Source organism: Saccopteryx leptura, chromosome 10 (genome assembly GCF_036850995.1).
Source record: "Saccopteryx leptura isolate mSacLep1 chromosome 10, mSacLep1_pri_phased_curated, whole genome shotgun sequence".
Classification (NCBI taxonomy): Eukaryota; Metazoa; Chordata; class Mammalia; order Chiroptera; family Emballonuridae; genus Saccopteryx; species Saccopteryx leptura.
In genome coordinates this window covers 11004108-11016575 of record NC_089512.1, presented here as the reverse complement: position 1 = coordinate 11016575, position 12468 = coordinate 11004108, and the positions used below count along the sequence as shown (strand labels likewise).

General features: G+C 43.5%; 1 protein-coding gene across 1 annotated transcript in view; it reads left to right on the top strand.

Annotated features, from left to right (window-relative positions):
- Positions 1-10655: 10655 nt before the first annotated feature.
- The window catches only part of ABHD5 (abhydrolase domain containing 5, lysophosphatidic acid acyltransferase), a 33860-nt gene continuing 32047 nt past the window's right edge, over positions 10656-12468 (top strand). The window contains exon 1 of the mRNA XM_066350893.1: positions 10656-10803. Coding sequence (XP_066206990.1) covers positions 10772-10803 — 32 coding nt within the window. The 5' untranslated portion in view covers positions 10656-10771. The remainder of the gene's footprint in view (positions 10804-12468) is intronic.

Genomic DNA, 12468 nt, shown 5'->3' with positions numbered 1-12468 from the left:
AAGCTACCGCACTGCCAGTTGTATAAAAGTATAGCACATAGTTTTGTACTGCACATAGTACTTGATAATAATACTAAATGACTATGTTACTGGTTAATAGCTTCACCATACTTTTCATCATTACTTTAGAGCAAACTTTTTACACAGGGGGCCAGTTCACTGTCCCTCAGACCGTTGGAGGGCCGGACTATAAAAAAAAAACTATGAACAAATCCTTATGCACACTGCACATATCTTATTTTAAAGTAAAAAACAAAACGGGAACAAATACAATATTTAAAATAAAGAACAAGTAAATTTAAATCAACAAACTGACCAGTATTTCAATGGGAACTATGCTCCTCTCACTGACCACCAATGAAAGAGATGCCCTTTCCGGAAGTGCTGAGAGGGCCAGATAAATGGCCTCAGGGGGCCGCATGTGGCCCGCGGGCCGTAGTTTGGGGACCCCTGCTTTAGAGTGTACTCTAGTTATATTACGAAGGCAGCAGCCTCATACATCATGTGCTGTCTCTTGATTGCATCATTTTATCTTGTGCTTGATTTATTCTCGTGTTGCTCAGTTCATCATTAGCATACAAAATGCACCACTAATGTTGCCAGTAAGGCCACATTGAGTGATTGACCTGGAAACAAAATTAAAACTGATTAAGGACTACAATGTTGGAAAACCAGTGATGGTTATTGCTCACCACTCAAGTGTGTCCCATTCCGCCCCAGATCCACCCTTGAAGAACTAAGCTATGGGAGCTGTTAAAGGATCAGCTTCACTGAATCAATAAGGCTTCACTGAGGCAATAAGACTAACAGACATTTGAGAAGGGCCTGTATCAGACATGGAGATGATGACCTGGATTGAGGACCTGACTGGAACCGTGTCCCTCTCAGCGTCATGACGATCACAGCCACAGCAAAAAGTCTGTTTGCCATGCTGAACAAAAAGGCTGGACCCGACTATGAAGTTGGGGGTTTTAAACAGTTCAAGAATTGTTATTCATAACATCACGTGAAAGTGAGCGGTGAGTCTGTGAGAGCTGATGTGGAGGCAGCGGAATAATTTTTGGAAACTCTAGATGTTTGCCGATCAGGGAGGAAAATTACTTGCCGGAGCAAATGTTCATTATGGATGAGAACTCCCTGTTCTGGAAATGGATGCTGGGAAGGACTTGCATCCATGAGGAGGACAGGTCTGTGCCAGGTTTCAAGGCTTTTAAGGACAGGATGAGAGTTTTATTTGGGGTCAGTGTTGCAGCTCCAGATTGAAACCCTTTGTCACCTGGCGCAGTGAGAGTCCAGGGCCTCCAAGTGAATCAGTGGGCACACACTGCCAGGGTCCTGCAGGGGCAGTAAGAAGTCATGGGTGACCTGGCTGCTCTTCCAAGATGCCCTTCTGAACTGTTATGCCAACAAAATGGAGAAGTATTGTTTAGAGAACATGCCTTTCTAGATGTTGCACATTGTTGAAAAGACTTCCAGATAGCCTCCTTTTATTGGTGATCTTCATCCCATTATCGAAAGTGTGTTTCCCCTTCCAAACAGTACCTCTTGATCCAGCCAATGGATCAAAGCAGCTTTCAAGGGCTTCTACCTGGGGACAACCTTTGCCCAGGCTATTGCTGCCACGGAGGAAGACACTGATGCAATTCTGGAAGAATTATGACATCGATGGCTGCATCAAGAACCTTGCTTGTGCTTGGGGTGATGTCATCAAGGAAGGTATGAATGGCATCTGGAAGAAAACACTCAAGAAGTTTGTCCATGAGTTCAAAGGATTGGCCAAGGATGAGGAGGTTGCAAAAAACCAACAAGGCTGTGGTTGAGGCGGCAAACAACCCTAACCTGAGTGTGGATGATGGTGACATTGAGGAGTTCCTAGAGGTGGTTCCTGACGGACTGAATAATGAGAAGTTGTTGAAACTGGAATAGGAATGTGAAGAAAAGGCAAGAGAAAAGGAGACTACAACAGAAAAAGAAGACAAGAAGACACCTCGCCCCCCCCCCCCCGCAAGAAAATGCACAGTGAAGGATTTAGCAGGAGCTTTCGTAGACCTCAAGAATCTCCTTTAAAAGTTTGAAAACACGGACCCCAACACCGAAAGGTTTTCATGAATAAAGAGGAATGTGCATGGTGCACTAACTGCTGACAAGCAAGTCTACGATGGAAATAAGAAACAAACCAAGGAGACCACCATGGACATATTTCTGAAAAGAGGGACACCTCCTCTAGAAGAGCCCCAGGCAGGTTTTTCGGGAGGCGTTCCAGAAGAAGGCATTGTTGTCTTTGGCAATGACAGCTCCATGTGTGTTATTGCCCCTGGAGACCAGGGGGACAAGATGTGGAGGTGGAAGACAGAGATACTGAGATCCTGACCCTGAAAAATGTTTTAAAAAATAATAGGAAAGAAGCTTATAGAATAATATAACTAAGGAAAATAGTTTTGCACAGCTAAATAGTGTGTTTGTGTTTTAGGGTTAAGTGTTATTACAAGAGTTGAACGTTTAAAAAAATGTCAAGTTTATAGAATTTGGTATAGTAAGCTAAGGTTAATTTAATTATTGAAGAAAAACTCTATCAATTCAGTGCAGCCTATGTGTATAGTGTTTATAAAGTCTACAATAGGGAACAGCAATGGGAAACTGATTATGATATGTTTACTTTTATATTTTTAATTATACAGTTATAAAGAGGTACTAACATGTGCTTTTAATGTTAAATATTTTGGTTTTTGTTTTTTTTGTTTTTAATACATTGTTATTCTAACAACTCCAAAGAAGCAGGAGCATACATAGATGACAAAAAATTATATTAATGTAATTTAAGTCATCTACATGTTAAAAACATTTCAATTTAAAACAATACTATATTTCTGTCATAGCTCCAGGGTTTTTAATTCAAATCCTGATTTTTATGCTATTTGAAGTGCAAACATTAGTTTTGGAATTAAATCTATATTTCAAGTGCTAAAAAATAATTCAAAAGGAAGTATTTAATGTCTTATTGTTTTTCTCTCAAGAGAAAAAAAATATTCCACTTGAAAAAAGAATAAGATGCAGGAATAATTCACACAACTGGAAAAGAAGAAATTAAGAATTGCAGTTACGTGAAGAATAAAACATCTCATTCTAGATTCAGGGGCCTGAATTGTTAACTAAGCCTGGCAATCACTCTTCCATAAGTTATAAAATGGTTAAAAATTAATACGAGACCTTTATTTTCTCTTGCTTTGGAAGTCAACCCATATTCAATATCGTTTATCTAGAGTGACAATTGTTTTCTTTTCATTTGTTTTCAACAAAATAAGATAATTACAGTTATTTGGAAAATACTTGAAAGGAGAAAAAAAGAGGCTATACCTATGTATCTATTTATCATCTATCATAATCAAAGAAAATTTTGGTTTTTTTTTTAATTTTTATTTTTTTATTATTGATTTTAGAGAGAAAGAGAGAGAGAGAGAAAGGGGGGAGGAGCAGGAAGCATCAACTCCTACTAGTTGCTTCCCGTATGTGCCTTGACCAGACAAGCCCGGGGTTTTGAACCGGTGACCACAGCATTCAGGGCAACACTTTATCCACTGCACCACCATGGGTCAGGCTAGTTTATTTTTTTTAATTTTATTTATTTTTTCATTTTTCTGAAGCTGGAAACAGGGAGAGACAGTCAGACAGACTCCCGCATGCGCCCGACCGGGATCCACCCGGCACGCCCACCATGGGGCGACGCTCTGCCCACCAGGGGCGATGCTCTGCCCATCCTGGGCGTCGCCATGTTGCGACCAGAGCCACTCTAGCGCCTGGGGCAGAGGCCACAGAGCCATCCCCAGCGCCCGGGCCATCTTTGCTCCAATGGAGCCTTGGCTGCGGGAGGGGAAGAGAGAGACAGAGAGGGAAAGCGCGGCGGAGGGGTGAAGAAGCAAATGGGCACTTCTCCTGTGTGCCCTGGCCGGGAATCGAACCCGGGTCCTCCGCACGCTAGGCCGACGCTCTACCGCTGAGCCAACCGGCCAGGGCCAGGCTAGTTTATTTTTTAAACAAAATTCTATGGCCTAAATCTGAGATCATTCTTAATTTCCTAATAGGTTGGAAGATTTATGGCTAGGAGCCTAATTTTTTTTTTTTTTTTTTAGCAGATTTTGGTTTTACTTTTACATGTTTATATGACTGGACCAACTTGATTTCCAAGTTTCCAGTTAGGGTGAAAAAGAATCCATTGGCTCTGATCCTCAGAACTGAATGTGGGCAAAAAGAGTGGATGCAGCATTCTTACAATTAAAGGTCCCACGTGTATTTACAAACGTAAACGATAGCTGTGGTCTCAATTTTTCTAATTTACTGGTTACGACATTACTTGGAGGGGCTGACTGGCAATGGGATGAGAGTGCCTGGCTGGTGAGAGTCACATTATGGCTCCAAAGTATATGTTTGGCTGGTAGCCCAATGGTTATTGCTCCACATTAAGAAGGCTGAGGAAACTAGTCGTGTCATGTTCACAGTCACTTTGCTCACTCCTTTCAACTGCCCTGCAAAAGAGGCAAATCTGTCACCCTTGTTAGAAACACAATTCCAGGAGAGTGCTTTAGTTTATAGAACAAGAGCAGAGTGAACTTATTGGGACTTTTGACAATCCAATATAGAGTCACTGTCAGCCATGGCAGTTATGTCAAGTGCTATATCAAAACTAAGGTAATGAGGTGTAACAGGAATGCCCTTGGGAGGTGCCTGGAACACCCAAAACCACAAGTCTAGACACTCAGATAAGGACTCTATCTGGACCAATAGGAGTGGGACCTCCCCACCCATTATTGGCTATCAGAACTCAGAGCTCCAACCATTCCATGCTGGAGCTTGACTGTACCATGGGTCATGCCCAGAACCCTGCCCAGCTTCCGCTCCACCTGATGTGTGCAGCCACTCTAGCTACCTGGCTTGAAACCCACGCCGCCCCCTCCATCTGTGGACATTGCCAGTGACCAGGACTTCACACCAGATGTTGGTTCTGTTGGCTTCTATCACATAAGCTCCCCTCCTCTGTGTGTGAATTTATTGGCTTATTGGAGAAGTCTCCCCTAATAAACCTGGCATTGTAGAAAGACACAAACGTGTGTGAGTGACTCCCTTTGGATGCTCCCTTGATCCCGACACTTAGTAACGGGGATGTATAGTAGGATAGTCCTTTATCAACCCACTACCACCTCACGGGACAGCCACCACCATTCTAGGGCATAAAAGAAACAGAAATGTCTTCTAAGTTCTTGCTATCATCTCTCTTGTATAATTGTTGATAAGTAAGAGAACCTCTCTATTCTCTGATTTCCTATTTATATAATGAAAATAATATTAGCTGTTAAGAGTGATGAAAAGATCAATTGTCTTAATCAGATAGCATTTTTAATTCTTTGCAGGTATTAAACTTGAGCTATAACTCAATAAAAAGAGTTGATTTGGTCCCCACAGTATACAGATTACAATATAGTTCTAAGTACTTCTGGGATTTATAAAGGAAGTGGAGAACACATCTCTACTCTTAAGGAATTATTATATTTCAAGTGAGATAGGACCAACAACCCAGTCAAAGCTGGTAAGCATAGTAATTAAAGTATAACCAACTGCAGCCACTGACAAGGATGCTGATGTTTCTTCAATGGTCCATGACCAGATTCAGATGTAGTGATCTGTTAGATTGGCTGGACTCAAGGAAGGAACACTAGGTTTATAGACAAGTTCATTATTGAGAGTTTAATTATTTTGGTAAATCATTTTTGTGTAATCTCATGTTCGAAAGGTTTTACTATATTAAAAAATGAACTTTTAATACAAAAATATATTATAGCTACATGTGTTAGTTATGACTAAGATGATCACTTCTGTGTACAGATAACTTTCCCCCAGGACAAGAATGAACATGTGCACATAAATGATGGCCTAAATGAAACTGATGAGTTAGTTAATAGTACAAAAGTAGCATACATCAATACAGACACTGTACGTTATACTGAACCCAAGAGATAGTTAATAACAGTCTATTTCCCCGAGCTGCAGCTGAAAGGTTATATCAGAGACTACACTAAGAAGAGGGAAGGGTAGCTAAGTAACACCAGATGTACATTCATCAGCACAACTAAAAAAGTCTTCATAAACTGATTTGTAGCATCTATCAAAATAAAAGTGCAGAGCAAATTACGCTGTTCTACTGAATTTCTTGAAGCTCATCATTGTTACGGAGCTACAAGTCATTTTTTCTATTGCATTCCTGCCTGGGCTGCCCCTTCCATTACTTTCTACTAGAGTGTTCTCTTTTCTTTCAGAAAATTTGCTTAACACTGGATTGTGCTTATGTGGGTGTTTACTTTGTGATAACCACTGTGCTTTGTGCTATGTATTTAAAAGAGAACAAGCCTTATTTGAGACTCACTTTCATGAGTCATTACCTTACTGGCTTGTTCTAATAACCAGTATCTACCTTTCAAATGCTTAAATGTACTTATCTATACCTGGGTACTTTTACAGAAAGTCATTATACCTTTGTCATCTATTTCTTTGTGTTTTCAGTCTACATCTGTTTATTCACTTCTCCTTGTGAAACTTAACTTCCTTAGCCTGCCATCTCCTTTGTAGCTCCGCTACACTGAGGTAGAATAGGCAGTGGTGCAGGGGTCCCCAAACTTTTTACACAGGGGGCCAGTTCACTGTCCCTCAGACCGTTGGAGGGTCGGACTATAAAAAAAACTATGAACAAATCCCTATGCACACTGCACAGATCTTATTTTAAAGTAAAAAAACAAAACGGGAACAAATACAATATTTAAAATAAAGAACAAGTAGATTTAAATCAACAAACTGACCAGTATTTCAATGGGAACTATGCTCCTCTCACTGACCGCCAATAAAAGAGGTGCCCCTTCTGGAAGTGTGGTGGGGGCCGAATAAATGGCCTCAGGGGGCCGCATGTGGCCCACGGGCCGTAGTTTGGGGACCCCTGCAGTGGTGTGTTGGTGACCAGCTCTCAAAAAAAAAAAAAAAATTGAAGTAATTGCCAATTTCTGTGGTGTAAATACTCCTAATTTCAAAACTCCAAGGCTTAACATCTAGTTCACAAATAGTTCTTGACTATTTAACAATAGACTCTCACGAACTGACAAGAGCCAGCTCCGGTCACATAGGTAAGCAACAAGATCCCGGCTAGTTTTGCACTGACTTAGAACAGCATTTTCAGTAACTGCTCATCCACTCAGACCACCACAAAGTTCTTCCAGGTACGGGTATCAGCAATCATAACATATTTCAGTGTGGAATCGATGGTGGGTAAAAATTGTTCCTTCTGTGCATCCCTGCAGAGCTAAAGCCAAATAAGCCAATTTGCTGAGTTACTTAAACCAAGCATTTATTGCATCACAAACAGATATTTCCCACTTGTCATAAAATGTAATAGAGCCAAGACAACAATTGCTGTTTGTTTCCTGCCACAAGTGCAGACTAAACAGAATGGATATTCAATAAGCTGTATTAAACCGAAGGATGCATTTTCAAAATGGTGAGGCAACATTAATGTCAGAGAGAATTACGCGTATGAACACTCCCGCTACTTTATAAACCTGCCCCTGCTACAGTGTTTCGTGGCATAAATAATGACCACATAGACAGGTTTTGCTCTTGGAAGTTCAGATACAGAAAGGCAACTGACATTTTCAACATGAACATCTTGGAGGGTAACACTTTCCTGATTAACGAGGATGCCTATTATTTCAGCATGGACTGATCAGAAAGAAAACAACCAGAAGAAAAAATAAAAGCTGAAATATGGTAGGAAAAACTCCTTTTACAAAGCACTAATTCTACTGAAAATAAAAACCCAGAGCTCCTCATTTTAATCAGATGAAATAAAAGGTGGAGAAAAGGGTCACTGTTAAATTTCACTCCTCAAATCATGACGTCAAATTCCTGGGGCCGAGCGACAGGGCTGGAAACTGAACACTAGCCCCTCTGGTCCCTTCCTTGCCTCTCTCTTTTCTCCACTGGCATTTGAGCTTGAAACAGGACAAACACTTCTATGACTTTCTTCTCTAAGTCTGGTTTTCCTAAGGAGTCATGAGAAGTATTAGGAGGACATTAGAATGGGAGCTGGTACAAGCTTGGGGACGATTGCGGGGTCATGACTAGCTGATTTTTGATCAGGTGTTCATGGCAAAGATTTGGGCCCCGCTGTACTTCTAGATACTCACCCATACACCTCCCTTCTTAGAGTCGGAACCGCTACAAACTGTGGTCACAGAGGAGGACACAGCATCATGCAACTGTCACTCTATGTCACTGGGATCCCTTTCTCCCACAGGCACGCCTGTGCTCATCTAACCGCTCCTAACTATCCTTCCCCTACATTCCAGCAACTCTCCTCTTTTGCAGGGGTGTGCTGTGTGAGAGAGCACACTTTCCTATGAACGTTTGCCTGTTGTGACCGACCTAACAGTAATATATATACAAACCACAACTCATATATAACCTTTCCACCCTTCTCGGTACCTAAGCCCCATGGTGGTGCTGGTCATTAAATAAAAACGAGAAGGTGCGCCCCAGGTTGGAACCCGCAGGAAGCGGTCTCTGACACAGTGTCATGTTCAGGGAGTGCAGCTGTGGGAAGGAGGGAGAGGGTGGGATGGGGAAAGAGAAGTTGAGCTGCGACACAGGCTTGACAGCCTCAGCCACAGAGAGTTCTGGAGCAGAAACTGGCTCATCAGACTCGTTCTGATTTGAGTGGAAATAGTTGGTCCTTTCTATCCTAACCTAGTCCATGATTAGATGTGCGCCTTCTTCAGAAGGGCATGACCTTGGTGAGGCAGTTCTTCATGGCTGGTATGGTGCCGGGAAGGAGCTAAAGGCTGGAAGAACTTGTGACCATCTAACTCCATCACAGGGAGTAATTAATGAACTATTTGAGAAACAAAAAACAAAAATCTTTTCTTTGTGGGAATTGAAAAAAAATAGATATTGAGCTATTCACATTTTCTTTTTTATTGGCCAGTTTTGGCAAGTTATTTCCTTTAAATACTTTGTCTATTTTATCTAAGTTTTCAAATTTACTAGCATAAAGCTGTTTGTAATATTGCTTCACTACTATTTTAATGTTGGTAGGATCTGTAATCCTTTTTCAAACCTGATATCGTCCATTTGTGGCTTTCTGCAGGTCCACAAAGATCTCTGTCTTAAGGTGCTGCAAGAATTGCCACCACATCTTTGGGTTTTGTTACTGAACTCAGTACCACTGGGCTCAGACTGTACTCCAGGCAATAGTAACCCCAACAACCAGCCTATCCAACAGAGAAGAAGGTGCCCCTAATCTAGATACATTCTGAGAGGTGGAGATTGTAGAGGGTCAGTTTCTATAGCGCAGATACACTGTAAGTCTCTAGTAATACCATAAAAGTGTTTTTGTATGTCCTAATCTTCCCTAAGATATTTATAAATTTGATCAAATACCACAAAATATATGTTATGACTATGTGCTCAAGGATTATGAGTGGTTTATTTCTCTAAATCACAGAAAACACCATCTCTATCCTCAAAGAACTTGCAGTATAGCTGGGAGGATATTCACTAATGTCCATTAAAAAGTAGGTAGGAAGCTGAGAATCTAAGGGCAATAAAGAGAGTCTGAATTATGGGGACTCAGAGGAGAGAAAGGCTGTAGTGAGGGAGGAGAATTAGGGAAAGAGAGCAATGAACTGCGTGCGTTAAAAATAAAGGGTGTCCTGACCGGATAGCTCGGTAGGTTGAGCATCATCCTGATGCACAGAGGTTGCAAGTTCAATTCCTGGTTAGGGCACATATAGAAACAGATTGATATTTCTGTCTCTCCCTCTAAATTTTATAAGTAAAAATTAAAATAAAATAAAATAAAGGGTAATACATTAGCACTGGTTCCCTAAAAGCACAACCCCTATTTCAATACTTTCTCAGCACCTAGAATAGAGTGGGCACATAGCAGGCACACAGTAAATACAACAGATGAATGGTAAGGCGTGGTATAATTACAAAAGTAGGCACTGTGCGATGGCTCAGCGACTTGAAAACAGACCAAGAAATGTTGACGTTTACCTTAGTGATTCCCCTTCAAGAACTCTAGTGCCTAAGCATTCTTTACACCCCTCCGTGTTTACAGAGCACGGGAGGACAGGAGTTGGTTTTGACCACTCCTGTATCCTCAGCGTCTAGCGCAGTGGATGTGGACTGACTGAAGGGTCCTGTGAGTCTTCCTCCACCCCTTGGCTACCCACCTGCAGGGAAGGGCTGGCAAAGGCCGCTATCATTTCCATTTCAACATTTCCATTCGCCATTAAGCATCAATCGGATACTATCTTGGCTCTAACAGGGCAAGGTCGGGCCTCAGTCCCAGGGTAGGAGCAGATGCCTGCCTGGTGCCCAGTACCTGACAGTCAGTACCAGCGGATGATGCATTAATATAGTCATTATTGAAATTAGTTACTACATAACTGCCAGGTGAGTCCCACCAGAACCTCCGGTTGACTGGCCCACACCGCGCCCACAGCAGAGCGCGTAAGGCAGGATGACGCAGGCGTGGCAGGTGGTTGAGGGCAGGGGGAGGATGGCCAGGCACGCGCCTGCGCGCGGCCGCGCCGCTGGGGAGTGCGAGGGGCGGGGCGACGCATGCGTGGGCGGCGGCGGCGGCGTTAAGGGCGGCGGCGGTGGCCGGAGCGGCCCAGTCGGCCTGTGAGCCGGCTAGGAGACACGGTCCCGTGCTTGCGTAGCGACGGCGACAATGGCGGCGGAGGACGAGGACACTGGTGAAAGGTGAGTGCGGCCGGGACTGGTGGGGCTCGGGTCCTCCACGGGAGCCAGGGCTGCTGCCGGGCGGGCAGCGCCGAGGACTCGCTTGGCCGTCCCTCGCGCCGCCCGGGGGAGAAGCCCGGCCCGCTCGGCCGCTGGACCCCAGCGTGCAGGGGCCGCCGCCTGTTGCGTAAGCGTCTCCGCGGGACGGCGGCGAGGGTGGCCCGGGACCCAGGCCCGGGCTCGGCGCCCGCGGAGGCGCTCCTGCGGGGCACCGTGGCCCCGGACCCCGGCCCTGCCCCAGCGCGGCCGGCGGCCGGCCCTGCACCTGACTCGGTCACAGGAAACGGCCGAGTCGCGCTGTCCACCTCCGAGCGCGGCTTCCCTCTTCAGATAGTCGCTGTGCTCTGTCCCGCCCGGGCCGCCAGAAAGTGCCGCGTGGGCCGCGCCTGTCCCCCGCCTGGAGGAGCGCCGGCGTTCCCTGGGGGCCCCGGAGGATGGAGAACCGGGCTCAGCCTCGGAGCCGCGGGGCCGGAGCGGGGGCCCGGGAAGGCGGAGCCCGTCGTGAGGGAAAGGGCGTGAGGGGAGTGGATATATGCTTTGGGTTTCAGAAAACGTTTACTTTACAAATACGTCTTAGATTTAACACAAGGTGGATAGCAGGTTCAGAATTAATAATTTTTCAAATCGCTATCTCCCCTTTGCTTCCAAGTGTTCTGGCTTACTGGAGAACTGTGTGTGCGCGCGCGCCCCACAAATAGCAGAAAACTATATGAAAGTTGGAAGACATGTCAAATGTGAAGCTCTTGGCTATACAAATATACTGTTATTCTTTTCTACTTCGAACTAATTTCATGTAGACAAAATACACTGCTCACAAAAATTAGGGGATGGGGAACGGGCAGGTAGTACTTACAGGCTTTTGTCTAGTGCATTTTCACCAATGAAATAAAAGTTGGTTTTGCATCACATTTGCATAATTGAACAACTTTCTTTATCTTGTCATTTGCTTTTCTGATGTTCTTATTTAATAAAAAAAATCAAATGCTGCTTTTTTTATATTGCTTCATATTCATTTTGAAATATCCCCTAATTTTTGTGAGTGGTATAGTAGTAGCTAATCGGTGGAAAAAGTAAACTACCAAGAACATTAGTTCCTTATTTCTCAAGGCTAGTTGTTTATGTCAGAGAGTGAAATCTACTACTTCTGTGCTCCCCTATGTATAACATTTTGATAGCAATTTTACTGATATCTGGATAAATTTGCATATGAAACAATCTAAATGATAGAAAATAATGTGAAGTTCTGGGAAGAGAATGGTATTTAGAAAGATGTGTGGCCCTGGCAGGATTGCTCAGTGGGTTGTAGCATCGTGTCCAGGTGCAAAGGTTGTTGGTTTGATCCCTGGTCAGGGCACATACAGGAACAGATCTATATTCCTGTCTGTCTGTCTCTCTCTCTCTTCTCTCGCTAAAATCAATCAATAAATTTTTTTTTAAACATGTTTATGTGGGAGGGGGAGTTGTGAAATATTAGAAACTATGTAAGTTCTTCCCCTGCGTTTCAATTAATGTAAATAAGTCCACTGTTTTGGTTTGTTTTGAACTTCCTTATTCAGGTGAGCTACTGAATGTCACGTGGACACAAGTAGGGACCTAACTGGTTGCTTCTTTCCTTGTAGTTTGTCA